General features: G+C 43.2%; 1 protein-coding gene across 2 annotated transcripts in view; it reads left to right on the forward strand.

Moving 5' to 3' along the window:
* ALAS2 (5'-aminolevulinate synthase 2) overlaps positions 1-21954 on the forward strand; it is a 39774-nt gene extending 17820 nt beyond the window's left edge. For both annotated transcript variants that reach the window (XM_060763303.2, XM_060763302.2), the window contains 9 exons: positions 4983-5123; positions 5213-5311; positions 6767-6989; positions 10369-10553; positions 10664-10843; positions 12381-12545; positions 15806-16074; positions 19093-19255; positions 21655-21954. In XM_060763303.2, coding sequence (XP_060619286.2) covers positions 4983-5123; positions 5213-5311; positions 6767-6989; positions 10369-10553; positions 10664-10843; positions 12381-12545; positions 15806-16074; positions 19093-19255; positions 21655-21818 — 1589 coding nt within the window. In that variant the 3' untranslated portion in view covers positions 21819-21954. The remainder of the gene's footprint in view (positions 1-4982; positions 5124-5212; positions 5312-6766; positions 6990-10368; positions 10554-10663; positions 10844-12380; positions 12546-15805; positions 16075-19092; positions 19256-21654) is intronic.
* Positions 21955-26328: the final 4374 nt, after the last annotated feature.

A 26328-nucleotide genomic window follows, 5' to 3' on the forward strand; every position in this document is an offset into this window, starting at 1 on the left:
ATCCAATTATTACAGAAACAATAAATGAGGTGTAATCTTCTGAACAGGGGCGCAGGCAGAAATCCAACCCCACCCCAAAGGATGTAAGCCCTTCCCTATGTTGTCCAAAGTTGGATGGATGGATGCATGGGTGGATGAATGGATGGATGGGTGGATGGATGGGTGGATGGATGGGTGCGTGGGTGGATGGATGGGTGGGTGGGTGGATGGATGGGTGGGTGGGTGGGTGGATGGGTGGGTGGGTGGATGGATGGATGGATGGATGGGTGGGTGGGTGGGTGGGTGGGTGGGTGGATGGATGGATGGATGGATGGATGGATGGGTGGGTGGGTGGGTGGATGGATAGAAGGATGGATGGATGGATAAATAGATAGATGGATGGATGGATGGATGGATGGATGGATGGATGGATGGATAAATAGATGAATGGATGGATGGATGGGTGCGTGGGTGGGTGGGTGCGTGGGTGGATTGGTGGATGGATGGGTGGATGGATAAATGGATGGATGGATGGATGGATGGATGGATGGATGGGTGGGTGGGTGGGTGGGTGGATGGATGGATGGATGGATGGATGGATGGATAGATAGATAGATAGATAGATAGATAGATAGATAGATAGATGGGCGGGTGGGTGGGTGGGCCGGCTGGCCAGTTGGCCGGCCAGCTGGCCAGCAGGTAGACAACTAGAATAACATTTTAAAATGTACCTGCTGACTTACAAATTCAACTTCAGAACAAACCTACAGAACCTGTCTTTTTCATACCTGGGGGACTTCCTGTATTTTATATACTTATATGCCTATGGTCACATACACATTTATCAATTTAAGGGGTCCTAAGTGGAAAACTTTAAGAAGCTCTGTGCTCGAGGATCTAGATTTCCTTCAGTGTCCACAGATCATATAGGATTACGTAACAGATCACACAGAAATCCAGCAGATATCTTCCTGAATGGCCCATACCAATCCAGCCTGTAGATAAGCAGCTCACAGAACTGAATCCTTTCCCATACCAAATAGAAAATGAACGGATATAAGAACACTCTGCTGACACCTAGTGTACTATCTGGATGGAGAATGCCTGGTGTGGGAGAAGCATTTCATCATGTGAATCCCCATTTTCGGTCTAGTTTAAGACTGCTTGTGAGACTTGTCATTAAAAAAAGGAGATTCATAGACTAATCCCAATTTGAAATGACAATTAATCCTCCTGAATAAGATTAGAACAGTGTTTCTCAACCTGGGGGTTGGGACACCTGGAGGGGTCGTGAGGGGGTTTCATAGGGGTCGACAAAGACCATCAGAAAACACATTGATGGTCTTAGGAATCCCTTTGGCATAGTCATTTGGGTTTACAGTGTTCTTTGGATGTAGGTGAACTACATCTCCCCTAAATCACTGTCAATTCATCCCAAATCTCTCCAGAATTTTCTGTTGGTCATGGGGGTCTCTGTGTGGGAAGTTTGGTCCAATTCTATCTTTGGTGGGGTTCAGAATACTCTTTGATTGTAGGTGAACGATAAATCCCAACAACTACAACTCCCAAATGTCAAAGTCAATTTTGCCCAAGCTCCACTAGTGTTCACATTTGGGCATATTGAATATTCATGCCAAGTTTGGTCTGGATCTATCATTGTTTGAGTCCACAGGGCTCTCTGGATGTAGGTGAACTACAACTCCAAAACTCAAGGTCAATGCCCACCAAACCTTTCCAGTATTTTCTGTTGGTCATGGGAATTCTGTGTGTCAAGTTTGGTTGAATACCATTGTTGGTGGAGTTCAGAATGCTCTTTTGATTGTAGGTGAACTATAAATCCCAGCAACTACAACTCCCAAATGACAAAATAATTATCCCCCCCCCCCCCCCCAATATTCAAACTTGGGCATATCAGGTATTTGTGCCACATTTGATCCAGTGAATGAAAAGACATCCTGCGTATCAGATATTTACATTATAATTCAAAGCAGTAGCAAAATTACAATTATGAAGTAGCAACGAAAATAATGTTATGGTTGGGGGTCACCACAACATGAGGAACTGTATTAAGGGGTCGCGGCATTAGAAAGGTTCAGAACCACTGGATTAGAAGGTAATGTCTGGATATCATGTAGGAGGGAACATGAATCAGAGGTGGAGTATATGCTTTTCCTACAAAGGTTCCCAAATACGCCTCTTAAAGGATCAATTATTAGACAACAGAAGAAAAATCTCTCCAGCTGAAATTGTGCAGACTAGCAGTCCAAATGTTGTTGTTATTACACTATTTCATATCCTCCAACTTTTGATAGATGAAAACTAAGATATGTGTGGTCCAGTAACATCAGAACGTGGTAAACATTATTAACAAGGCACAAAAGCCAAGAGAGGCTGCAGAAGTTTGCTTTTGCCTGAAACAATTGGGAAGGACAAGACTCATCCTTTTCCTGCAGTTGGGTTGGACTGCAGCTTCCACTATCTCAGCTAACTGATGGAAAGGACAATATCAGATTAGATATCTGTAATTGATTAGGCAACTGAACCCAAAGGATGTTCACCAATAGTTCATCTTCATCCTGGAAAGAAGTGGAGTCCTGCAGGGTTCGATCCTGGGCCCAGTACTGTTCAACATCTTTATTAATGACTTGGATGATGGTTTAGAGGGCGTGCTTATCAAGTTTGCAGATGAAGACAAATTAGGACAGGCAAAGGACAGGATCAGAATTCAAAATGACTTTAACAGATTAGAGAGCTGGGCCAAAACTAACAAAAAGAATGTCAACAAAGACAAATGTAAGATACTCCACTTAGGTAGAAAAAAATGAAATGCAAAGATATAGGATGGGTGATGCCTGGCTTGATAACAGTCCATGTGAAAAAGATCTTGGAGTGTCCTTGGACAACAAGTTGAATATGAGCCAATAGTGTAATGCAGAAGCTTAAAAAGCCAATGTGAATTTGGGCTGCATCAAAAGGAGTATAATGTCTACATTGAGGGAAGTCATTGTGTCTCTCCATTCAGTTTTGCTTAGACTTCACCTGGAATAACACTGTGTCCAATTTGGGGTACCACAGTTTAAGAGGGATATTGACAAGCTGGAAGGTATCCAGAAGAGGGAAATGGTCTGGAGACCATGAATCCCTATGAGGAGTGTCTTAAAGATCTGGGCATATTTAGCCTGCAGAAGAGAAGATTGAGAGAAGACATGATAGCTAAGCATAAATATTTGAAATTCAATATAAATAAAAATGTAATGGTCGTTTGTGGGATTAACATAACTCAAAAACCACTGGACGGATTGTCACCGAATTTGGACACAATACACCTACTACCCCAAGGCATGACCATCACTCAAAAATGGATTTTGTCATTTGGGAGTTGTAGTTGCTGGTATTTACAGTTCACATACAATAAAAGAGCATTCTGAACCCCGCCAATGATTGAATTGAACCAAACTTGGCACACAGGACTCCCACAACCAACAGAAAATTCTGGAAGGGTTTGGTTGGTATTGACCTTGAGTTTGGGAATTGTAGTTCACCTACATCCAGAGGGCACTGTGGACTCAAACAATGATGGATCTGGACCAAACTTGGCACAAATACTCCATATGCCCAAATGTGAACACAGATGGAGTTTGGAGAGAACAGACCTTGACATTTGGGATTTTTCATTACTAGGATTTATAGTTCACCTACAATCAAAGAGCATTCTGAACCTCACCAACGATAGAATCGGACCAAACCTCCCACACAGAACCCCCATGACCAACAAAAAACCTGTGTTTTCTAATGGCCTTGGCAACCCTTCTGACACCCCCTCATGACCATCCCCCAGGGGTCCCAACCCCCAGGTAGAGAAATGCTGCCTTAAAGCCATCCAGCCCAACTCCATTCAGCAGGGGAAGAAAACATAATCGAAGCCCTCCTGACAAAGAGCCATCCAGCCATAGATATAGATAGATATATGTGATCCATACAGAGAGAGATATGTATATGAGAGATATAGTATCAAAGATTTGAAAGGAACCCCTAAAGAAGGACAATTATATGTTGTATGTTCCAAAGTAGGCAAACCAGACAATCTCTACATCAACACTGACAAAGAAACAAACTGTTTACCCACAAGCATAAAGGAATTACATATATTAGAAACCAACACTTTCACATTACTTTATCACCAGACTGGGCCACAGCAACGCCTGCAGGGGATGGCTAGTTTGTCATAAGGAAGAGGGAGCAGCAGGTCTGTAGCCAGGATTTCGTTTGGGGGGGGGGGTAAATTTTTTTCAGGGGAGGTTTCAGGGGGGCCGAGTTTCTGGGGGGCTGAGTCTGAGTGAAAGAGGGTCTAGCCTAGCAAACCTTTTGTATCATTACCCCAATACCCACATGCATATGGGATATATTGAGTATGGTGATCAGATCATGATATGAATAAACATAACAGTTTAAATAATGCACCAGTAAGGCCTTTTCGCGAACCACCATGAGAATTTTGGGGGGGGGGGGTGAAGCCCCTCAAGCCCCCCCCCCCCCCCCGCTACATGCCTGGGGAGCAGGCTTGCTTTCTGCTGCCTTGAAAACGAAGACTCAGAGCAATGGGTTCAAATTACAGGAAAGGAGATTCCACCTGAACATTAGGAAGAACTTCCTGGCCATAAGAACTGTTCAGCAGTTGAACGGTTATCTCAGTATCTGGTGGAGGCTCCTTCTTTGGAGGCTTTTAAATAGTAGCTGGATAGCTCTTTATTGGCACAGGATTGGACTGGATGGCCTCTGTGGTCTCTTTCAATCCTATGATTCTATAAAAGCTTCCAGTGAGATAGAAGGCCAGGAGATAAAGCATGGAGCTTGGCAGGTGTAAATATACTTTGTAAAACAGAGCTTCTTTGTCAGATGTTTTATTACTAGAGGCAGTTTCCTGAATCCAGTTTAAAAAAGAAATGAAGTCCTAAGTGAGACCAGAATGCACAGCTTCTCTTCTCTTCATTTATGTCCTCCAGCCTCCATTCTGCAGGCGGTGCCCTCCTCTCTGCCCACCACCCAGTGCCCTTTTATAGAATCGGAACGCCAAAGTGGCCGGAGTAACTTTGTGCAAGCAGCAAAACCCGAGGTCCAGGAGGATGTCTGGCCTTCCAAGACAGGTAAGTAAGGAAAGTTTTCCAATGCTAGGGATGGGAAAGAATTTCTCTGCCTTCTCCCATTTCTAACCGATGTTGCCCTTACTCTTTAGGGGTGCTGAGCTCTCTCTTTAGGGAGGTACAATCCAGTCTCAAGAAAAAGCTGCATCACTCTGATGAAGTCTCACATCTCCTCCAGGACAACATGCCAGGTCAGTGCATGGGGGAGATCTCCCTGCTGCCTTGTCTATGTGTTCTCTGGATCTCCGCTGGAAATGTAAGGGATCACGGGTTTAGGGTGCAGGGTCCCTTTTCGAAGAAATCCACAGAATCCAATAGGTTCATGTAAGACACCATTTATCCAAGCTGATCAGCATGAGGCGAACAGGCAGCACTTCTGTAAGTGCTTTCACAGACTACCGCGCCCCTCCTCGGCTTTTGCAACCCTTTATACTCAAGTAATACAAGCGTTTTTGGTCATGGAAAGTACTCTCTTTCCAGCCCCCCTCCCTTGACCTTTTGATGGAAAGTACCTTCTTGCACCTGCAGACTTTGTGCTTAACCACAACCCAACTTCCTATGTAAGCTCGAACTTTGTATGACCTCTACATGTCACCTCTTGTTTTTAAAACATTTTCTTCCGTGTTGCTCCTTTTCTACAGAGAAAGGGTATATTTCTCCTTTGTTGCTAATTTCATTCAAAGCCCCTTGCTTATCTATTGCTAATTTCACTCAAAGACCCTTTCAGTAATATTACCACAAAATATATGATGTATGGTTTGATTGGAATTGTATGAAAGGTGTATGAATAGGGCCTAATTGGGCTGAAGCCACAATTCTAAAATATTGAAGCCTGGAAAACAACTACACTCAGGAACTATAATTAAAAGTTGCTGAACTGCTGACATTGATGAACTGTGACAAATGATTAATTGTTGACATTGCTAACTTGATTAACTTTTGGGGGGAACCAATGTGTTTACATTAGTCAGAAACAACGATGATAGACAGGTGACTTGCCCTATGACTGCAACCAAAGGAAGCCACCTTTCTGCAGAACCCCTGAAACCTAGGACTGCAAGCAAACATTTAATACAAAGCAAATAAAGTTGGAGCTCCTGGTACAGCCGTACCAGCACAGGCCCTGAGAAGTATTTTGAGCTGGATTTTAATTTGTCTACTACTATTCCAAACCTTTTATCTGGCTTGAAACCCCTGACTTGCCAAATAGTAGAACTATTTGCTTTCTAAAATCTCAATGCCTCGCGTTCCATCTATCATATACCAGACTCTGCTCCCTTGTACTGTTGGCTTTCATGGCCAGAATCACTGGGTTGCTATGAGTTTTTTGGGCTGAATGGTCATGTTCCAGCAGCATTCTCTCCTGACATTTCACCTGCATCTGTGGCTGGCATCTTCAGAGGTTCTGTTGGCAGTGAATTGAGTGGAGTTTACATATACTTATAGAATGTCTACTCCCTTGCCTGCTTAAAGATGCCTGTCAGGGTGGTAATCTACTAAATATTAACCAGAAAACTTCCTATAACGATCAAACCCATTGTTGTTTCCCACCCACCAGCTGCTTTTCAGCTGTCAGTCATCAGGGCCAAATAAACTAAGTATTATGCATTCCAGGTATCATCCAGGTCTCTATGATTTACTCACAGGGAATGCCACGTTTGGTTATGATGCCTTCTTTGAGGCCAAGATACAGACAAAGAAGAAAGATCACACCTACCGAGTCTTCAAGACAGTGAATCGCCGAGCTGATGCCTATCCGTTTGCTGATGACTATTCAAGCTCTCAGGTTGAATCGCAAGAGGTGTCTGTCTGGTGCAGCAATGACTATCTGGGAATGAGTCGCCACCCTCGAGTCTTGCAGGCCATCCAGTGAGTATTTATTTATTTATTTATTTATTTATTTATTGTGTTAGGAGCGAATCAAAACAGTTGTATCACATTAAAAACAAACAAACAAACAAACAAGACACAAAGTTTGCAGGCTTGGTATTTGATTAAATGTCCTTTGACCAGTAGCTGGCCACTTGGAGTGCCTCTGGTGTTGCTGCAAGAAAGTCCTCCATTGTGCATGTAGCAGGGCTCAGTTTGCATTGCAGCAGGTGGTCAGTGGTTTGCTCTTCTCCACACTTGCATGTCGTGGATTCCACTTTGTGGCCCCATTTCTTAAGGTTGGCTCTGCATCTTGTGGTGCCAGAGTGCAGTCTGTTCAGCGCCTTCCAAGTCACCCAGTTTTCTGTGTGCCCAGGGGGGAGTCTCTCATTTGGTATCAGCCATTGATTGAGGTTCTGGGTTTGAGCCTGCCACTTTTGGACTCTCGCTTGCTGAGGTATTACTGCAAATATCTCTGTAGATCTTAGAAAACTATTTCTTGATTTAAGGCATCTGTGTGCTGGCTGATACCCAAACAGGGAGATGTCACTGCCTTGGTCCTTTCACTATTGGTTGCTACTCCCCAGCGGATGTCAGGTGGGGCAATGCCGGCTAAACAGTGTAATTTCTCCAGTGGTGTAGGGTGCAGACACCCCGAGATAATGCGGTATGTCTCATTAAGAGCCACGTCCACTGTTTTAGTGTGGTGAGATGTGTTCCACACTGGGAATGTGTATTCAGCAGCAGAGTAGCAAAGCGTAAGGGCAGATGTCTTCACTGTATCTGGTTGTGATCCCCAGGTTGTGCCAGTCAGCTTTCATATGATATTGTTTCTAGCGCCCACCTTATGCTTGATATTCAGGCAGTGCTTCTTGTAGGTCAGAGCACGGTCCAGAATGACTCCCAGGTATTTGGGTGTGCTGCAATGCTCCAGTGGGATTCCTTCCTAGGTAATCCTCAGAGCTTGGGATGCTTGTCTGTTCTTAAGATGAAAAGCACATGTCTGTGTTTTAGATGGATTAGAAATCAGCTGGTTTTCCCTGTAATAGGCAGTAATAGGCAGTAAACCTAGAGCTTCAGAGAGCTTCTGTTCAATCATCTCAAATCTCCCTGCTTGAGCGGTGATGGCATGATCATCAGCATAGATGAAACTCTCTATCCCTTTTGGCAGTGGCTGGTCATTTGTGTAAACGTTGAACATTGATGGAGCAAGCAGGCTGCCCTGAGGCAGGCCATTCTTCTGCTGCTGCATACAGCAGAGTAGCATAGCATAAGGGCAGATGTCTTCACTGTGTCTGGTTGTGATCCTCAGGTTGTGCCAGTCAGCTTTCATATGATATTGTTTCTAGCGCCCACTTTTTGCTTGATATTCAGGCAGTGCTTCTTGTAGGTCCAGTGAGTGCCAGGGGGCCTTAATTCTGTGCTTGTTGCAGGCAAACTCAACCTCATCCAAAAAGGTGCAGCAGACCTCTTTTACCTTAAGCCATTTTGAGGACCGGTTGATGAGCAGGATCAGCAAATGTTGCCCCTCCACAAATTCAAGTCAAGGTGCATTGGTCTGAAGCCCAGTCAAGTTAACCTTTTGGTGCTGGCTTGATACATCAGCTCACATATGTCAAACTGGAGGCCTGTAGTCCGAATATGGCCCTCCATGTCATTTTATCCTTCAGATGCTGTACTACAACTTCTGTATTCCTCATTGTTAGACATCATGATTAGAGCTGATGAGAGTTGTGATACAGTAACATCTGGAAGGCTGCAGGTTGTTCTCTTTAGTCAGGATAGAGGGCTTTGAATTTAGATACAAGGCTTAGGGATATGATGTCTGGCTTCAAAATACCTATTGACCTTTCCCCAACCTCAGAGCCACAAATACTGTTGGGTTGCAGTTCCCATTATCCCCAGTTCACATGGTAGGTAATCAAAAGTGATGGGAGTGGTCTTTCAATAATATCTATGGACTCAAATTAGGTAAAAACTAAAATGTCCACAGATTTTCCGTCCCTGGATTTCATGAAGACAACTATAATGCAAATGTGGTTCTTGGTGAAAATGAGTTTGACACCCCTGCTCTAGATAATAAGATAACAGGACCAGAGGGTAGAGGAATCTTTAAGTTTCTCAATTTACTTGATACGGGAAAGACCTACGATTATTATTACTGTATATACTCAAGTATAAGCCTAGTTTTTCAGCCCCTTTTTTAGGCTGAAAAAAATCCCCTCAGCTTATACTCGAGTCAAGGTTATTTATTATTTTACTCTGCTATTAGTATTATTTTTATTACATTTATTATTTTACTCTATTAATATTATTACATTGACATTATTTTACTCTATTATTACTTTTATTACATTGATTATTTTACTCTATTATTATTACATTTACGTTATTTTACTGTATTATTATATTTATTGCATTTATTATTTTACTCTATTATTGTTATTATTACATTTATTACTTTATTATTACTATTATTAAATTTCCATTATTTACTTTTTTATTACATGTTATGACATTTATTATTTTATTCTATCATTATAGGTAAGCCCATTTACATTCAAGGAGGTTAGAATAATGGTTGAATCAGAGTTGGGCAGTCTTATCTTAAATTCCAGTTTTGTGTAAATACTCAAAAACATTTAACCTAGTGATGATTACCAGTAGCCGCTACATTTCTCACCCTCGGCTTATATTCGAGTCAATACATTTTTCCAGTTTTTTGTGGTAAAATTAGGTCTCTCGGCTTATATTCGGGTCGGCTTATACTTGAGTATATACGGTATATGCCTACCTTCCACAGCTCCAGTAATATAGAGCTTTTAAAGGCGGGGGGGGGGGGGTGCTGCTTTTCTTTGGTGTGAATTCTTATCAGTATAGGTTGTAGGTTTTTCGGGCTGTGACCTCACAACCTCTGAGGATGCCTGCCATAAATGCAGGCAAAATGTCAGGAGAGAATGCTTCTATAACATGGTCATGCAGCCCGAAAAACCTACAATAACCCAGTGAAAGCCTTCGACAATACATTCTTACCAGTATGTCTTATCAGCATCCCATTATCAGCTGCTGCTACAGCCCCAGCACACCAGTAAGACCTGTTGTTGCATTTTCTTGCAGTAGGCATCTAGGTCCAAAAGACTGCCACTGGGATCTCTAACGGTGGCCAGGCAACACATCCTCATTTTCATCTTCAACAGAAGTAGGGCTTTTATAAAGTTAATGGATCTTAATGCACAGGATCACACTACCTCAAAATATTATGATCATTCAATGGAGACATCCAGGGATGTAGTTTCATGGTGTGCCAAAAAAGATTTATAGTATGTTAAATTAGGCCTTTCCTCTTGAATAAGGTTTTCATTGTCCTCTTCTACCCCAGGGAGACGCTGCAGCTATATGGAGCAGGAGCAGGGGGCACCAGGAACATTTCAGGTACCAGCAAGTTCCATGTTGACCTGGAACAAGAACTGGCCAGCTTGCACGCCAAAGACGCTGCCCTGCTCTTCTCGTCTTGCTTCGTGGCCAACGACTCCACTCTCTTCACCTTGGCCCGCATGATGCCAGGTAGCAATGCATCTTACAGCCTGGGAAGCAAGGTTTTCATCCTTCCCCAAAGCGGTGGAAGAGAGAACAAGCCAATACGTGCTACCTGTAGGCTCCTTTCTCTCTTGCAGGATGTGAGATCTACTCAGATGCTGGAAATCACGCCTCTATGATTCAAGGGATTCGAAATAGTGGGGTTCCTAAATATGTCTTCCGCCACAATGACCCCCAACACCTGGAGGAGATCCTGAGCAAGGCCAAACCTGACCTTCCAAAGATTGTTGCCTTTGAGACTGTGCACTCCATGGATGGTAAAACACGATCCATTCTGTCTTTCTATACTTTGTTCTTTCCACTAGGACAACCCTATCATTGGGCTTTGTTGTTGTTCATTTGAATTGGGTCCGGTAAATGAATGGCAGCCAGTGGAGCTCCCTCCTGTTCAAGGAGCTCCACTGGCTGCCATTCATTTAGCGGACCCAATTCAAGGTACCTACAGGGCCCTGAACGGTTTAGGACCCGCCTACCTGCGTGACCACATCTCTGTATACGAACCCACACGATCCCTTCGATCATCTGGGGAGGCCCTGCTCTCGATCCCACCAGCATTGCAGGCGCGGTTGGTGGGGGCGAGATAGAAGGCCTTTTCGGTGGTGGCCCCTCGACTCTGGAACTCACTCCCTAAAGACATCAGACAGGCCCCAACCTTGGCAGTCTTTAGGAGGAGCTTGAAGACGTGGTTGTTCCAGTGTGCCTTCCCGGAATAATGATCCCATAGCACTTTGTCCTCCAAAGCACTTTACACTTTTTAGATCTGTCCGTATGCCCTTCCACAAACACCACTATCACCTTTCGTCCATGTCCCAGCATTATTTCCATTTTAACTTTACATTTAGCCTTCCTACTGTTTTTAATTGTGTGTTGTCTTATTGATAATGCTGTATATTTTATTGTCTATGTTTTATTTAATTGTTTGTACTGTTGTTGTTTTGCTTGTATTGTTGTATTCGGGCTTGGCCTCATGTAAGCTGCACCGAGTCCCTTGGGGAGATGGTAGCAGGGTACAAATAAAGTGTTGTTGCTGTTATTATTATTATTATTATTATTATTATTATTATTATTATTGTTGTTGTTATTCAGTCATTTCCGACTCTTCATGACCTCATAGACCAGCCCACGCCAGAGCTCCCTGTTGGCCGTCACCACCCCCAGCTCCTTCAAGGTCATTCCAGTCACTTCAAGGATGCCATCCATCCATCTTGCCCTAGGTCGGCCCCTCTTCCTTTTTCCTTCCATTTTCCCCAGCATCATTGCCTTCTCTAAGCTTTCCTTTCTTCTCATGATGTGGCCAAAGTACTTCATCCTTTCCTCTACTATCCTTCCCTCCAATGAGCACTGGGATTTATTTCCTGAAGTATGGACTGGTTGGATCTTCTCGCGGTCCAAGGCACTCTCAGAACTTTCCTCCAGCACAACAGCTCAAAAGCATCTATCTTCCTTCGCTCAGCCTTCCCTATGGTCAAGCTCTCGCATCCATAGGTGACTATGGTGAATACCATTGCTTCAACTATGCGGATCTTCGTTGCCAGATCATTGGGCTAGAGATGGCAAATGTTTACCTTAACGTGTGAGGGCATGGAGGTTAAGACCAACACATTCTGAGTCTAACTACTTGTCAGCATCAGTAAGGATGAATTGGGGGGGAAGGTAGAAGGCAAAAGAAATCTCTTTGGCCTGCAAAAGGCAGAGAGTAAAGTGAGACTTACATATAGCTCAAGATGTAGGAACAGAAGGAACAGGAAGCAAGCATCTTTAGGGTTCTTCCTAACACTTCTCTTTTGCCTACAGGTGCCATCTGTCCCTTGGAGGAAATGTGTGATGTGGCGCACCGCTATGGAGCCATTACTTTTGTGGATGAGGTCCATGCTGTCGGGCTGTATGGGACCCATGGCGCTGGCATCGGAGAACGCGATGGAGTGATGGGCAAAATAGACATTGTCTCTGGTACTTTGGGTAAGTCTGGGTAAAGCCAAAGCCCAAGGAAGACGGGAAATGTGGACTGCTGCTTCCATTACAGAGATTTCTCAGTGGGAAGTGTACACTAGAAAGCAGCAGAGGATGGGTTAAGATTACAGCTGGAGCCAGCTTAGAAGTAGGTTGTTTTTTGCTAAATTAAAACTCCTAAAATCCCTAGAAAGTATGACAATCCACGTCAGCCTGCACATTATTTTGTTTTAAATGCATGAATATTTGCATTTTGTTGTCTCTCTTAATGTAAAATTTTCAGTACACAGCTTTCCGTAATAAACACGTTTCTGTATGGTAATTTTTTTTAGCGCAATAATTTTGATATGCAATTTTTCGGTTGAAACAAAAAATCTGTAGATAGGCATAATCCAAAGAATGACATTCCAATTGATATATTAGTTCTAGAAACATATTGGCTGAAAACAATGAAAAACATTATTTCCCATTGGGTTGTTGTAGTTTTTTTCGGGCTATATGACCATGGTCTAGAGGCATTCTCTCCTGACGTTTCGCAAGCATCCTCAGAGATAGTGAGGTCCATAGATGCTTGCCATAGATGCATAGATGCAGGCGAAATGTCAGGAGAGAATACCTCTAGACCATGGCCATATCGCCCGAAAAAACCTACAACAACCCAGTGATTCCGGCCATGAAAGCCTTCGACAATACATTATTTCCCATTCCGAGTTAAGAAGTGGCTGAATGGGAGAAGAATATCATGGTGTGTTTTTCCAAATGAGATGGCCAATATGATGCTAGAGAAGTGTAACAAGCTGCAAGGGAAAGCTAAAGCCTTTTCAAGGTGTGTTCTGGATCCAGAGCAATACCCGAGATCAGTGATTCCTAACCATTCGTTCTCTGGGTATTTGGGACTTCAACTCCCAAACGCAAAGCCAGCTTTGTCGAATGTCAGGAATTTCGAGAACTGAAGTCCAAAATATTTAGAAGACTAAAAGATGGCAATCACTGATCTAGACCATTAACTCCTGACTTCCAAGCAAAATTCTGCATTGTCAATCTATATAGATAAAAATGTAATGTTTGTTTGTGGGATTATCAGAACTCAAAAACCACTGGACGAACTGACACCAAATTTGGACACAAGACACCTAACAGCCCAATGTATGTCTTTCGCTAAAAAAAGATAATGATTTTGTCATTTGGGAGTTGTAGTTGCTGGGATTTATAGTTCACCTAAAATCAAAGAGCATTCTAAGCTCCACCAATGATGAAATTGGGCCAAACTTAGCACACAGGACTCCCATGGCCAACAAAAAATACCAGGACGGTTTGGTTGGTGTTGACCTTGAGTTTGGGAATTGTAGTTCATTGTGGACGCAAACAATGATGGATCTGGACCAAACTTGGCACGTATATTCCATATGCCTAAATATGAACACAGATGGAGTTGGGGGGAAATAAACCCTGACATTTGGGAGTTATAGTTACTGGGATTTATAGTTCACCTACAATCAAAGAGCATTCTGAACCCCACCAACGACAGAATTGGGGCAAACTTCCCACACAGAACCCCCATGACCAACAGAAAATACTTAAGGCCATCCAGTCCAACTCCCTTCACCAGGGCAAGAAAACATAATCAAAGCCCTCCTGACAAAGAGCCATCCAGTCATAGATATAGATAGTTATATATAATTCACACACAGAGAGATATTGTATCATATATTTGAAAGGGACCCATAAAGAAGGACAATTATATGTTGTATGTTCCAGAGTAGGCAAACCAGACAATCTCCACATCAACACTGACAAAGAAACAGCAAGAAATACTGTTTACCCACAAGCATCAAGACATTACATATATTAGAAACCAGCACTTTCTCATTACTTTATTTTCTAAATCACCAGACTGGGCCACAGCAACGCGTGGCAGGGAACGGCTAGTCTATATAAATAAAAATGTATTCGTTTGTGGAATTAACATAACTCAAAAACCACTGGATGAATTGACACCAAATTTGGACACAATAAACCTAACAGGTCAACGAGTGACCTTCACTCATAAAAACACTGAAAACACAACAGAAGGGATGTTAAAAGCCAAAAAACAACAATTACAACACATGCGCAAAACCACATATATAAACATGCAAACATACATATACACATATACACAAATATATACCCACACAAATACTCAGACTGGGCCACAGCAACGCATGGCAGGGGACAGCTAGTCTATATAAATAAAAATGTATTCATTTGTTGGATTAACATAACTCAAAAACCACTGGATGAATTGACACCAAATTTGGACACAATAAACCTAATAGGTCAACAAGTGACCTTCACTCATAAAAACACTGAAAACACAATGGAAGGGACGTTAAAAGCCAAAAAACAACAAATACATTACAATGCATGCGCAAAACCACATATATACACATGCAAACATACATATACACAAATATATACCCACACAAATACACAGACTGAGCCACAGCAACGCATGGCAGGGGACAACTAGTCTATATAAATAAAAATGTAATGTTTGTTTGTGGGATTAACATAATTCAAAAACCACTGGATGAATCGACACCGAATTTGGACACAATACACCTATCAGGCCAACGAGTGACCATCACTCATAAAAACACTAAAAACACAGCAGAAGAGACTTATAAAGCAAAAAAACAAAAAAATACATTACAATGCATGCGTAAAACCACACATATACACAAACACACATATATACACAAATACACACACACACACGTATACACACACAAAATACATATACACAGACTGGGCCACAGCAACGCATGGCAGGAGATGGCTAATGATTTATTTAAAAAAATAGGCATTTTTTATCAATAGTTTTACTTTTCTATTTCTAAGGAGGAAAAACACTCCACGTGGATATAATTAATGGATTTCTAATCCATGCATATTCCAGGCTAACAAAATAGTCACTCTTCTTCTACTGATTGGAAGCAGATTGATTCCACGCAAATTAGAAAAATGAAAATAAAAAATTCCAGGAGTTGAGACAGGATTTAAATGCTCTGCCTTATTCCCCAACAAGCAGAAAAAGTATGCAAAATGAACAACACAAATCTTCTTTGTTTGTATAAATCAGATTTCAGAATCCAATTTTACCAGACACAGAATCTGAATTACAAAACCTGAAGCAGAGATGTTTTCAAAAAAACTGTACCGACAGTGGTACAGGCCTACCTCAAACAATCACTGACAAAATGTCTATTTCTTCCCATTTCCTGCAGGAAAGGCCTTTGGCTGTGTGGGAGGGTATATTGCCAGCACTGCCTCCCTGATCGACACCGTGCGCTCCTATGCAGCTGGATTCATCTTCACCACCTCCCTGCCTCCCATGGTCCTGGCTGGGGCTTTGGAGTCTGTCCGGATCCTGAAGAGTCCCAAGGGGCAGTCGCTGCGCCGTGCCCACCAGCGCAATGTCAAGCACATGCGCCAGTTGCTCATGGATGCCGGGCTGCCCGTGGTCAGCTGCCCCAGCCACATCATTCCCATAAGGGTATGGATACCCAGAGCACTGGACGATCTCTCTAGCATTAAGGGTTTATTTATTTATTTATTTAAAAGTTTTCTATACCGATCTTCTCACCTACAAGAGGGACTCAGATCCGGTTCACAACATGTGTTCATATACAAAAATACAAACCACACAATGCATCATCATTACACAATTAAAAACATATTACAATACAACATCGTCATCATCACACTTATACAGCCACGTCGTCAAAGTATTCCTGGTCATAATTCACAGTTATTCATTCTCCTTCCATGTGGACCAAAGTTGACTCAGTTATCAAAGGCCGCATTCCATAGCCAAGTCTTTGTTAGCTTCCTGAACGTCAGGAGGGAGGGAGCAGTTCTAATCTCCTGTGGGAGGGAGTTCCAAAGCCGGGGAGCCACCATCGAGAAGGCCCTGTCTCTCATCTCCACCAACCATGATTGTGACAGTGGTGGGATCGAGAGCAGCCCCCCCCCCCCCCCGGAAGATCTTAAAGACCTTGATGGTTCGTAGGGAAGAATCCGTTCGGACAGGTAAACAGGGCCAGAGTCGTTTAGGGCTTTGTAGGTCAAAACCAGCACTTTGAATTGTGCTCGGTTGGAGGGGACAGCAGTGAAATATCCAGATTTAGTTATACAGTTGGCCCTCCCTATCCATTCATTCTGCATCCATAGATTCCACCATCCATAGGTTGAAATTATTTTTTTAATCCAAAAATCAAACCTTTTTGCATTTTATATAAGGGACGCTATTTTATTATATCACTAGTTTATCTGCCCAGCATTGCCCAGGTGCCAGAGGAGCCGCTGCCCATTAGTGGCATCCCTTCTTTCTTTCTCTCCCACCATACTTTCTTTTCCCTTCTTCCCTTCTCTCCCTTCTACCCTCTTTCCTTCCTTTCTGTCCTCTCTCCTTTCTCCAGCTCTGACGTCCCCTCAAATGTATGTCACCTTTCTTTCCCAGTGACATCACAGGGCCACTTAGCCTAGCAACAGCCCATCCTTCACCTAGCGATGGTCAACCCAGTAATATCATAAAGAGTCACCAGAATGTCACCTAACAACAACTTTTGTGATACAGATAGACAAACAGACAAACATTGAGATATCTATCTATCTATCTATCTATCTATCAATGCTCTGTGTGTAATGAGTACCTTAAAAACAAAAGAACCAATGAACGAAATCACACCAAATTTGGCAACAAAACATCTCACAACACAAGGAGTGACCATCACTCAAAAAATTATGATTTTGTCATTTGGGAGTTGTAGTTGCTGGGATTTATAGTTCACCTATAATCAAAAAGCATTCTGAACTCCACCAACAATGGAATTGAACCAAACTTGGCACACAGGACTCCCATGACCAACAGAAAACACTAGAAGGGATTGGTGGGCATTGACCTTGAGTTTTGGAGTTGTAGTTCACCTACACCTAGAGAGCACTGTGGACTCAAATAATGATGGATCTGGACCAAACTTGGCACAAATACTCAGTGTGCCTAAATATAAACACAGATGGAGTTTGGGGGAAATGGACCTTGGCATTTGGGAGTTGTAGTTACTGGGATTTATAGCTCACCTACAATCAAGGAGCATTCCAAACCCCACCAACGATGGAATTGGGTCAAACATCCCACACAGAACCCCCATGACCAACAGAAAATACTGTGTTTTCTGGTGGTCTTTGGTGACCCTTCTGACACGCCCCTGGGAACCCCCTCCCCCCTGGGTTCTTGACTTCCCAGGTTGGGAAATGCTGCCTTAAGGCCATCCAGTCCAACTCCTTTCACCAGGGCAAGAAAACATAATCAAAGGCCTCCTGACAAAGGACCATACAGCCATTCACACACACACATATAGGTATATGGCAGATGCAGTATCAAAGATCTGAAACGGACCCCTAAAGAAGGACAATGATATGTTGCGTGTTCCAGAGTAGGCAAACCAGACACTCTCCACATCAACACTGACAAAGAAACAGCAAGAAATACTGTTTACACACAAGCATAAAGAAATTACATATATTAGAAACCAGCACTTTCTCATTATGTTATTTTTCAGATCACCAGACTAGGCCACAGCAACACATGGCAGGGAACCGCTAGTATAGATATATAGATTGTATACAGTGGGACTTAGGCATCCATGGATTTTGGTCTTGAAATTAAACCCCATGAGATACCAAGAGCCCACTGTACTTAGCAATGAAATAAATTGGGCTTACATTAGTCATGGTGGACATATGAATGTCAACAAGTTTGCTCCATATATTACTGGGTTGGTTAAGGGGTCATGGCATTAGGGAGATTGAGAAACACTGTGTTAGAGGCTTATGGTTGTCTCTCATTCATAATGTGAACAAAAGTCAAAGCCAGCTTGAATGCAAAGAGAATGACCCCTCCACATTCACAGGGGTCAGGGACACAGAACTCCACAAAAGTGAGAAAACACAAAACACTATTTTTTATCTGAGAGGACACCTCTCTAAGAATCTCTAGACCCTCCAGTGCAATTCTATAGTCTGCTGGAAACTGACTACTGAATTCACATTAGAGCAGTCGTTCTCAACCTGTGGATCACCAGATGTTTTGGCCTTCAACTCCCAGAAATCCTAACAGCTAGTAAACTGTCTGGGATTTCTGGGAGTTATAGGCCAAAACACCTGGGGACCCACAGGTTGAGAACCACTGCATTAAAGGATCTGCAAATGCCTATAGAAGTGTTCTGTGTAGGAATATCTAGTTCCTCCAGCAGATTCTACAGTGGATGTCAAGCTGGAGGACCTAGAAATTAAACTGGTCAACAATCTTCAAACCTGCAAACTTGGAAGGTTGACTGTAGTGATGATCTAACAGCCCCTTTCCATTTAAATCACTCAGACTTAACAGTACTTTATTCTGGCCACATCAGGCCTGAGATTGACAGAAATGAAAAGAGGGATAGGAGTAGGAAGACACAGATCAGACTGGTTATGTTTCTTTTCTCAGTGTTTTTTTCCCTTGCCCTGACAGGTTGGAGATGCTGCCTTGAACACCCGCCTCTGTGACCTGCTTCTGTCCAAATACAACATTTACGTCCAGGCCATCAATTACCCGACAGTGCCTCGCGGGGAGGAACTGCTGCGGCTGGCGCCCTCTCCGCACCACACTCCACCCATGATGGACTACTTTGTTGGTGAGTCACCAGCACCGTGAGCACAAAGCTGCTACTTCTGGTCCACCTGTTTACACTGGGATGGGAGGGGGATCACTGTAGAAGTTATAGTGTTGTTCTATAGCAGTGGTTCTCAACCTGGGGTCCTCAGATGTTTTTGGCCTACAACTCCCAGAAATCCCAGCCAGTTTACCAGCTGTTAGGATTTCTGAGAGTTGAAGGCCAAAAACATCTGGTTGAGAACCACTGTTCTATAGTAACAAATGCTCATAAGGAGAAAGTGAGATCTCTGCTTTCCTCATGAGCATATACTCCGACATACAGGTCTTCACAATGTGTCCAGGAAGACCATGCTTGTGAAGCAGGGGTAAAATTCACACTGTGATATTTAGGAGACCTACTCGAAAAGTGCAAGGAAGCACAAGGTTTATCTACACATTCTGCATAGCTACTCTGGACCAACCTGGCACTTTCCAGTTGTATTAGTCCACTACTGTTCCATGGACCAGCACAACTGTTTAGTCTTTTCTTTCCACGTGTATGTTGGCATTGAATTTTTGCCATTAGTATGTTGTAAACAACCTTGAGGAGTCGTCGTCCCACCCCTACCCCCCCCCCCCCACCAGTGAAAAAGGTGGGATACCTTGGGAAGTCAGACTTGGCCATGGTGATCCACGCTCTCATTACATCCAGGATAGACTACTGCAACATGCTCCACGTGGGGTTGCCTTTGAAGACAAGCTCGGAAGCTTCAAATAGTCCAACAAGAGGCAGCTAGGTTAATAAATGGGGCAGCATACAGGGCGCATACAACTCCCATGTTACGCCAGCTCCACTGGCAGCCAGTTTGCTACCGGGCACAATTCAAAGTGCTGACTTTGGCCTATAAAGCCCTAAACAGCCTCGGCCCAATTTACCTATCTGAATGCATCTCCCCCTATGAACCATCCCAGAGATTAAGATTCTCCAGGGAGGCCCTGCTTTCTGTCCCGCCATTGTCACAGGCGCAATTGGTGGGGATGAGAGACAGGGCCTTCTTGGTGATTGTCCCTCATGGAACCCACTTCCTGGTGAGATCAGATTGGCCCCTTCCCTCCTGTCTTTCAAAAGGAGGTCCAAGCTTTTGGGACAGGGCAATAAAGCAGGAATAGGAAAGATTACCAGGCCAATTAGATTTGACGCAGATGACCAGGACGGTTTTAAATTGTGTATTTTAATATTGAGATAAATGTTTTTAATGTTTATGTATGCGTATATGAATTCTTGTCCCAGCATTGAATGTTTGGCGTATATATGCTGTACTGTATATATGAGTCCCTTTCGGGGCAGAATATAAATGTTTTAAATAAATAAATACAGTAAATAAATAAATACAGTAAATAAATAAATCAGTCTACAAGCCATTTGCTGCCATTCTACAGAGAGTTTCCAGGGGAGAAAGAAAGAGGTGTAAGCCAAAGGACACAAATATGGTTCTGGTCCTTGGCATATTAAACGGTTTGGGACCCGCCTATTTTCATGACTGTATCTCTCTCCACGAACCAATCCGGGCCCTTCGATCTTCAGGAGAGGCCCTGCTTTCGCCCCTGCCAGTCTCACAAGCTCGTCTTGTGGGTACAAGGGAGAGAGCCTTCTCCTCTGTGGCTCCCCGACTCTGGAACATTACCTGGAGAGATCAGGAAAGCCCCTACACTAGAAACCTTCAAAAAGAACCTTAAAACCTGGTTCTTCTGCTGCGCCTTTGGCAAGTAGGTGTACAACATGACACTACTGCTCACCTCAATGCTTCTGTCACTGGAGTACATGCTCCTCTAATGGGAAATTTAATTTCACAATCCTGTGTTTCTTTATGAGATCCCTGCAAATAACTTGCTCCTATTGTTATCTCATTTGAGTTTTTTAACAATTTTATCCTGCACATGTGGCCCACCCACTGTCACTGTGATTGTGTTTAGTGTAATGTTATTTTGTTACTGTATTTATATGTTTTTAATGTAATTTTGATGTTGTTGCTTGTTACTTATGTTTTGGTTTTATATTGCTGTAATATGTTGTTCGAGCTTGGCCTCATGTAAGCTGTCCCGAGTCCCCATTGGGGAGATGGTGGCGGGGTATAAAAATTATTATTATTATTATTATTCAGTTCTTGTGGGTTTTTTCGGGCTATATGGCCATGTTCTAGAGGCATTTCTAGAGAACATGGCCATATAGCCCGAAAAAACCCACAAGAACTGAGTGATTCCGGCCATGAAAGCCTTCGACAATACATTATTATTATTATTATTGAAAAAATATTGCCAGTCCCCAGCCCTCGCCACAAAGCCTGGGAAGCAGTTCTATATAACAGTCTTCATCCAACATGGCCAATATTGCTCTGCATATCTCCTTCTGACCACTTCCTCTCTTCCATTCCTCTATAGAGAAGCTCTTGTCTGCCTGGCAGGAGGTGGAGCTGCCCCTGCAGGCCCCAGCCTCTCCAGAGTGCAACTTCTGTCGTCGCCCACTGCATTTTTCCCTCATGAGTGAATGGGAGCGAGATTATTTTGGAAACATGGGACCTCGCTACGTCACACTCTCTGCCTGAGGAGCACCTTGGCCCAAAAGGAAATTGCCCTTCAGAACCTGAGCGGAAGAGAAACAAACCTGCTCCACACTGATGCTGCCAAATTGGAAAAGAGGGAGAAATGTATATGCAATAAAGTTCTACAATTGTGTCTGCATCTTTCACTGCTTCTTACTTTGTAAAATCTCAGTGCTTAGACTGGGCGGGTTCTTCCATATGATTACCACTTCCATACTCCTATTAAGTGACTAGCTGTACACGCCACACATTGCTGTGGCCAACCTTCCCTTCCTCTTTCTCTCCTTCCTTCCATCCCTCCATCTTTTCTTCCTTCTTTCTTTTTCTCCTTCTCTCCTTCCTTTCTTCCTTCTCTACCTCTTTCCTTCCTTCCCCTCCCCTTTCCTTTCTCTCTTTTTAGATTTTTTTGGGTGCTTAATTCCTTTTTACTGTTTTTTGGGAGGGGTTTGTGACTGATGATCACTCGTTGGGCTGTTAAGGGTATAGTGTCCAAATTTCTTGTCAATTCATCCAGTGGTTTTTGAGTTATGTTAATCCCACAAACAAACATTACTTTTTTATTTATATAGATTTATTTATTTATTTATTTAACACATTTATATTCCACCCTTCTCACCCCGCAGGGCACAACATATATAGCCGTCCCCTGCCACGCGTTGCTGTGGCCTCATGGGGGTTCTGTGTGGGAGGTTTGGCCCAATTCTATCGTTGGTGGGGTTCAGACTGTATGTAATTGTAGGTGAACTATAAATCCCAGCAACTACACCTCCCAAATGTCAAGATTCTATTTTCCCCAAACTCCACCAGTGTTCACATTTGGGCATATTAAGTATTCGTGTAGAGTTTGGTCCAGATCCATCATTGTTTGAGTCCACAGTGATCTCCGGATGTAGGTGAACTACAACTCCAAAACCAAAGGACACTGCCCACCAAACCCTTCCAGTATTTCCTATTGATGATGGGAGAACTGTGTGCCAAGTTTGGTTCAATTCAAGTGTTGTATTGAACCATCAAAGAATGCTCTTTGATTGTAGGTGAATCCCAGCAAATGCAATTCCCAAATGTCAAGGTCTATTTTCCCCAAACTCCACCAGTGTTCATATTTGGGCATATTGAATATTTGTGCTAAGTTTGGTCCATATCCATCACTGAGTGCACAGTGCTCTCTGGATGTAGGTGAACTACAACTCCAAAACTCAAGGTCAATGCCCACCAAATCCTTCCCAATATTTTATGTTGGTCATGGAAGTTCTGTGTGCAAAGCTTGGTTCAATTCCATCATTGGTGGGGTTCAGAATGCTCTTTGATTGTAGGTGAACTATAAATCTCGGCAACTACAATTCCCAAATGACAAAATAATTTTTTTTGAGTGAAGGACATACATTGGGTTGTTAGGTGTCTTGTGTCCAAATTTGGTGTCAATTCGTCCAGTGGTTTTTGAGTTCTGTTAATCCCACAAACAAACATTACATTGGGTTGTTGTAAGTTTTTTCGGGCTATATGGCCATGTTCTAGAGCAGTGGTTCTCAACCTGGGGTCCCCAGATGTTTTTGGCCTACAACTCTCAGAAATCCCAGCTAGTTTACCAGCTGTTAGGATTTCTGGGAGTTGTAGGCCAAAAACATCTGGGGACCCCAGGTTAAGAACTACTGTTCTAGAGGCATCTAGAACCTCTAGAACATGGCCATATAGCCCGAAAAAACCTACAACAACTCTGTGATTCTGGCCATAAAAGCCTTCGACTAAACATTACATATTTATTTATATAGATACTACACGAGCAAACACATTGGTGCCACAATAGCTCCACAACAGCTAACTACTGGGAAATGCATTCACAAAAAAACGATGTGAGCCACGGACAAACGGTAACAAAAGCACCAGGAGCTGGAAACTGAAATGGAAAGATAGGTGCTATCAAAAGATAGGTTTGATCCCATATCCACAAAAGTTACATTCTTGGATGAACAATGCATAAAAGTAACCCATATTGAAACAAACAACTTCTGGTAGAAGCATACCATAGAATAACATTGGAAGAGCTAGGGAGAACACCTCTACTTTCTCCCTTCTCCAGCTCTGAGAGGTCCTACCTCTCAATGCCTCCACGGCAACATGGCTCTCTTTGTGGCTATTTCTTCCTTCCCCGGCTTTTCCTCACACACCTTTCTTTCCGAGTGACATCACAGAGGGCCACTTTAGCTAGTAATAAACAAACCAGTGACATCACAACAGCCTTTGTAGTACAGACTGACAGGCACACTTTAGTTTTTATATATACAGATGGATGTGGGTAAGTGAAATCACAGGTATGTGGGGTCATGTTTTATTTCCATCCAAGCTGTGCATGGACAGAAATTTATCTTCAGTGCCAAAACTAAGCTCATAACTACCTTCACCCTTTGATACACCTCTGGTTTAAAGATAAACTTTCTTCTTTTAAGCTCTATAACTCAGAAGATAACAGGGGAACAGAAGTGTGTTACGTAACTGAGTCAGAAACCCTTGCTTGTCTATTCCAATCTACCAATAAGCCTCCCATGAATACAGTTTGTCCATTCCTGAGCAAGAGCACTAAAATGCACAAATATTTTGCTACTATGGACAATAATACCACAGCACCCCCAGCAGGTGATTTTGAACTATCCAGCGTTCTACATTTTTGGGATCTTTCTACTACCCAGCAGGAATCAACACTCTTCATGCGCATTCCATACATCATAAAGGTAAAGGTTTCCCCTGACACTAAGTCTACTGAATCACTATGAGGGCTCATCTCCATTTCTAAGTCAGAGCTGGCGGGAGTTACTCTGGACTGTGCTCTTACCTACAAGAAGCACTGCCTGAACATCAAGCAAAAAGTGGGTGCTAGAAACAATATCATACGAAAGCTGACTGGCACAACCTGGGGATCACAGCCAGACACAGTGAAGACATCTGCCCTTGCGCTGTGCTACTCTGCTGCTGAGTACGCATGACCAGTGTGAAACACATCTCACCACACTAAAACAGTGGATGTGGCTCTTAATGAGACATGCCGCATTATCACGGGGTGTCTGCGCCCTACACCACTGGAGAAATTACACTGCTTAGCCAGTATTGCACCACCTGACATCCGCCGGGAAGTAGCAGCCAATAGTGAAAGGACCAAGGCAGAGACATCTCCAGCTCATCCCCTGTTTGGGTATCAGCCAGCATGTCAACGACTTAAATCTAGAAATAGTTTTCTAAGAACACACAGAAAACTGGGCGACTTGGAAGGCACTGAACAGACTGCGCTCTGGCACCACGAGATGTAGAGCCAACCTTAAGAAATAGGGCTACAAAGTGGAACCCACGACATGCGAGTGTGAAGAAGAGCAAACCACAGACCACCTACTGCAATGCAACCTGAGCCCTGCCACTTGCACAAGGGAGGACCTTCTTGCAGCAACACCAGAGGCACTCCAAGCGGCCAGCTACTGGTCAAAGGGCATTTAATCAACAACCAAGCTTGCAAACTTTGTTTTGTTTGTTTGTTTGTTTAAATAATGAAATACAACTGTCTGGTGTGCTTCTGACACGACAAATAAATAGTAGTCACCTCCACGGCCATGTGGCCAGCATGACTGCATGGAGTGCCCTTACCTTCCCACAGAAGCGGTGTCTATTGATCTACTTTCGAACTGCTAGGTCGGCAGAAGCTGGGCCTAACAGTGGGAGCTCACCCCACTCTCCAGATTCGAACCGCCAATCTTTCGGTCAGCAAGTTCAGGTTTAACCTGCTGCACCACCGGGGGGGGGGGGGGGCTCATTTCTTACACAGAAGTGTAAAATCTCTTCCTATGAACCCACCAGGAACTTGAGATCGTCGGAGGAGGCCCTGCTCTCGATCCCGCCTGCTTTGCAAGCACGTCTGGCAGGGACAAGACAGGGCCTTCTTTGTGGCGGCCCCTTGGCTGTGGAACTCCCTGCCTAGGCATGTTAGATCAGCCCCTTCCCTCCTGACCTTTCAAAAAAGAGTGAAAACTTGGCTCTTCGAGCAAGCATTTGAAACCTCAGGATAAACAGACAAACTTGAATCGGAAAATGACCCAAGAATGGTTAAGACGATGGAATAGATGAGGATTTGAACGAGATGACATAGTTTTAATTTTTTTTTTACTATTCATTGTTTTTATGTCTCTAAATGTACTGTAATGTTTCTTTTTGCTTTTTTATCAATGTATGTATTTAATATATGGCATCGAATTGTGCCGACTTTGTATGCTACCCTGAGTCGCCTTTGGGCTGATATGGGTGGGATAGAAATAGTGTAAATAAAATAAATAAAAATGCCTCCTTTTGCTCAAAAACACATGTGGGCACATGAGGAAGCTAGTGGTGCCCATCTGCAAAAGTTAAGATAGGGTCTCTGTCAGCCATTGGAGAAGAAACAATAAAAAAAGGAATTATTGGAAGTTCCCAAAATCAAAGCGATTTGGGTTTCATGGATCTCCTCCCAGCCTCACCCATTCAATTCACAGCAACATAA

Source organism: Anolis sagrei, chromosome 2 (assembly GCF_037176765.1).
Source record: "Anolis sagrei isolate rAnoSag1 chromosome 2, rAnoSag1.mat, whole genome shotgun sequence".
NCBI classification, from domain to species: domain Eukaryota; kingdom Metazoa; phylum Chordata; class Lepidosauria; order Squamata; family Dactyloidae; genus Anolis; species Anolis sagrei.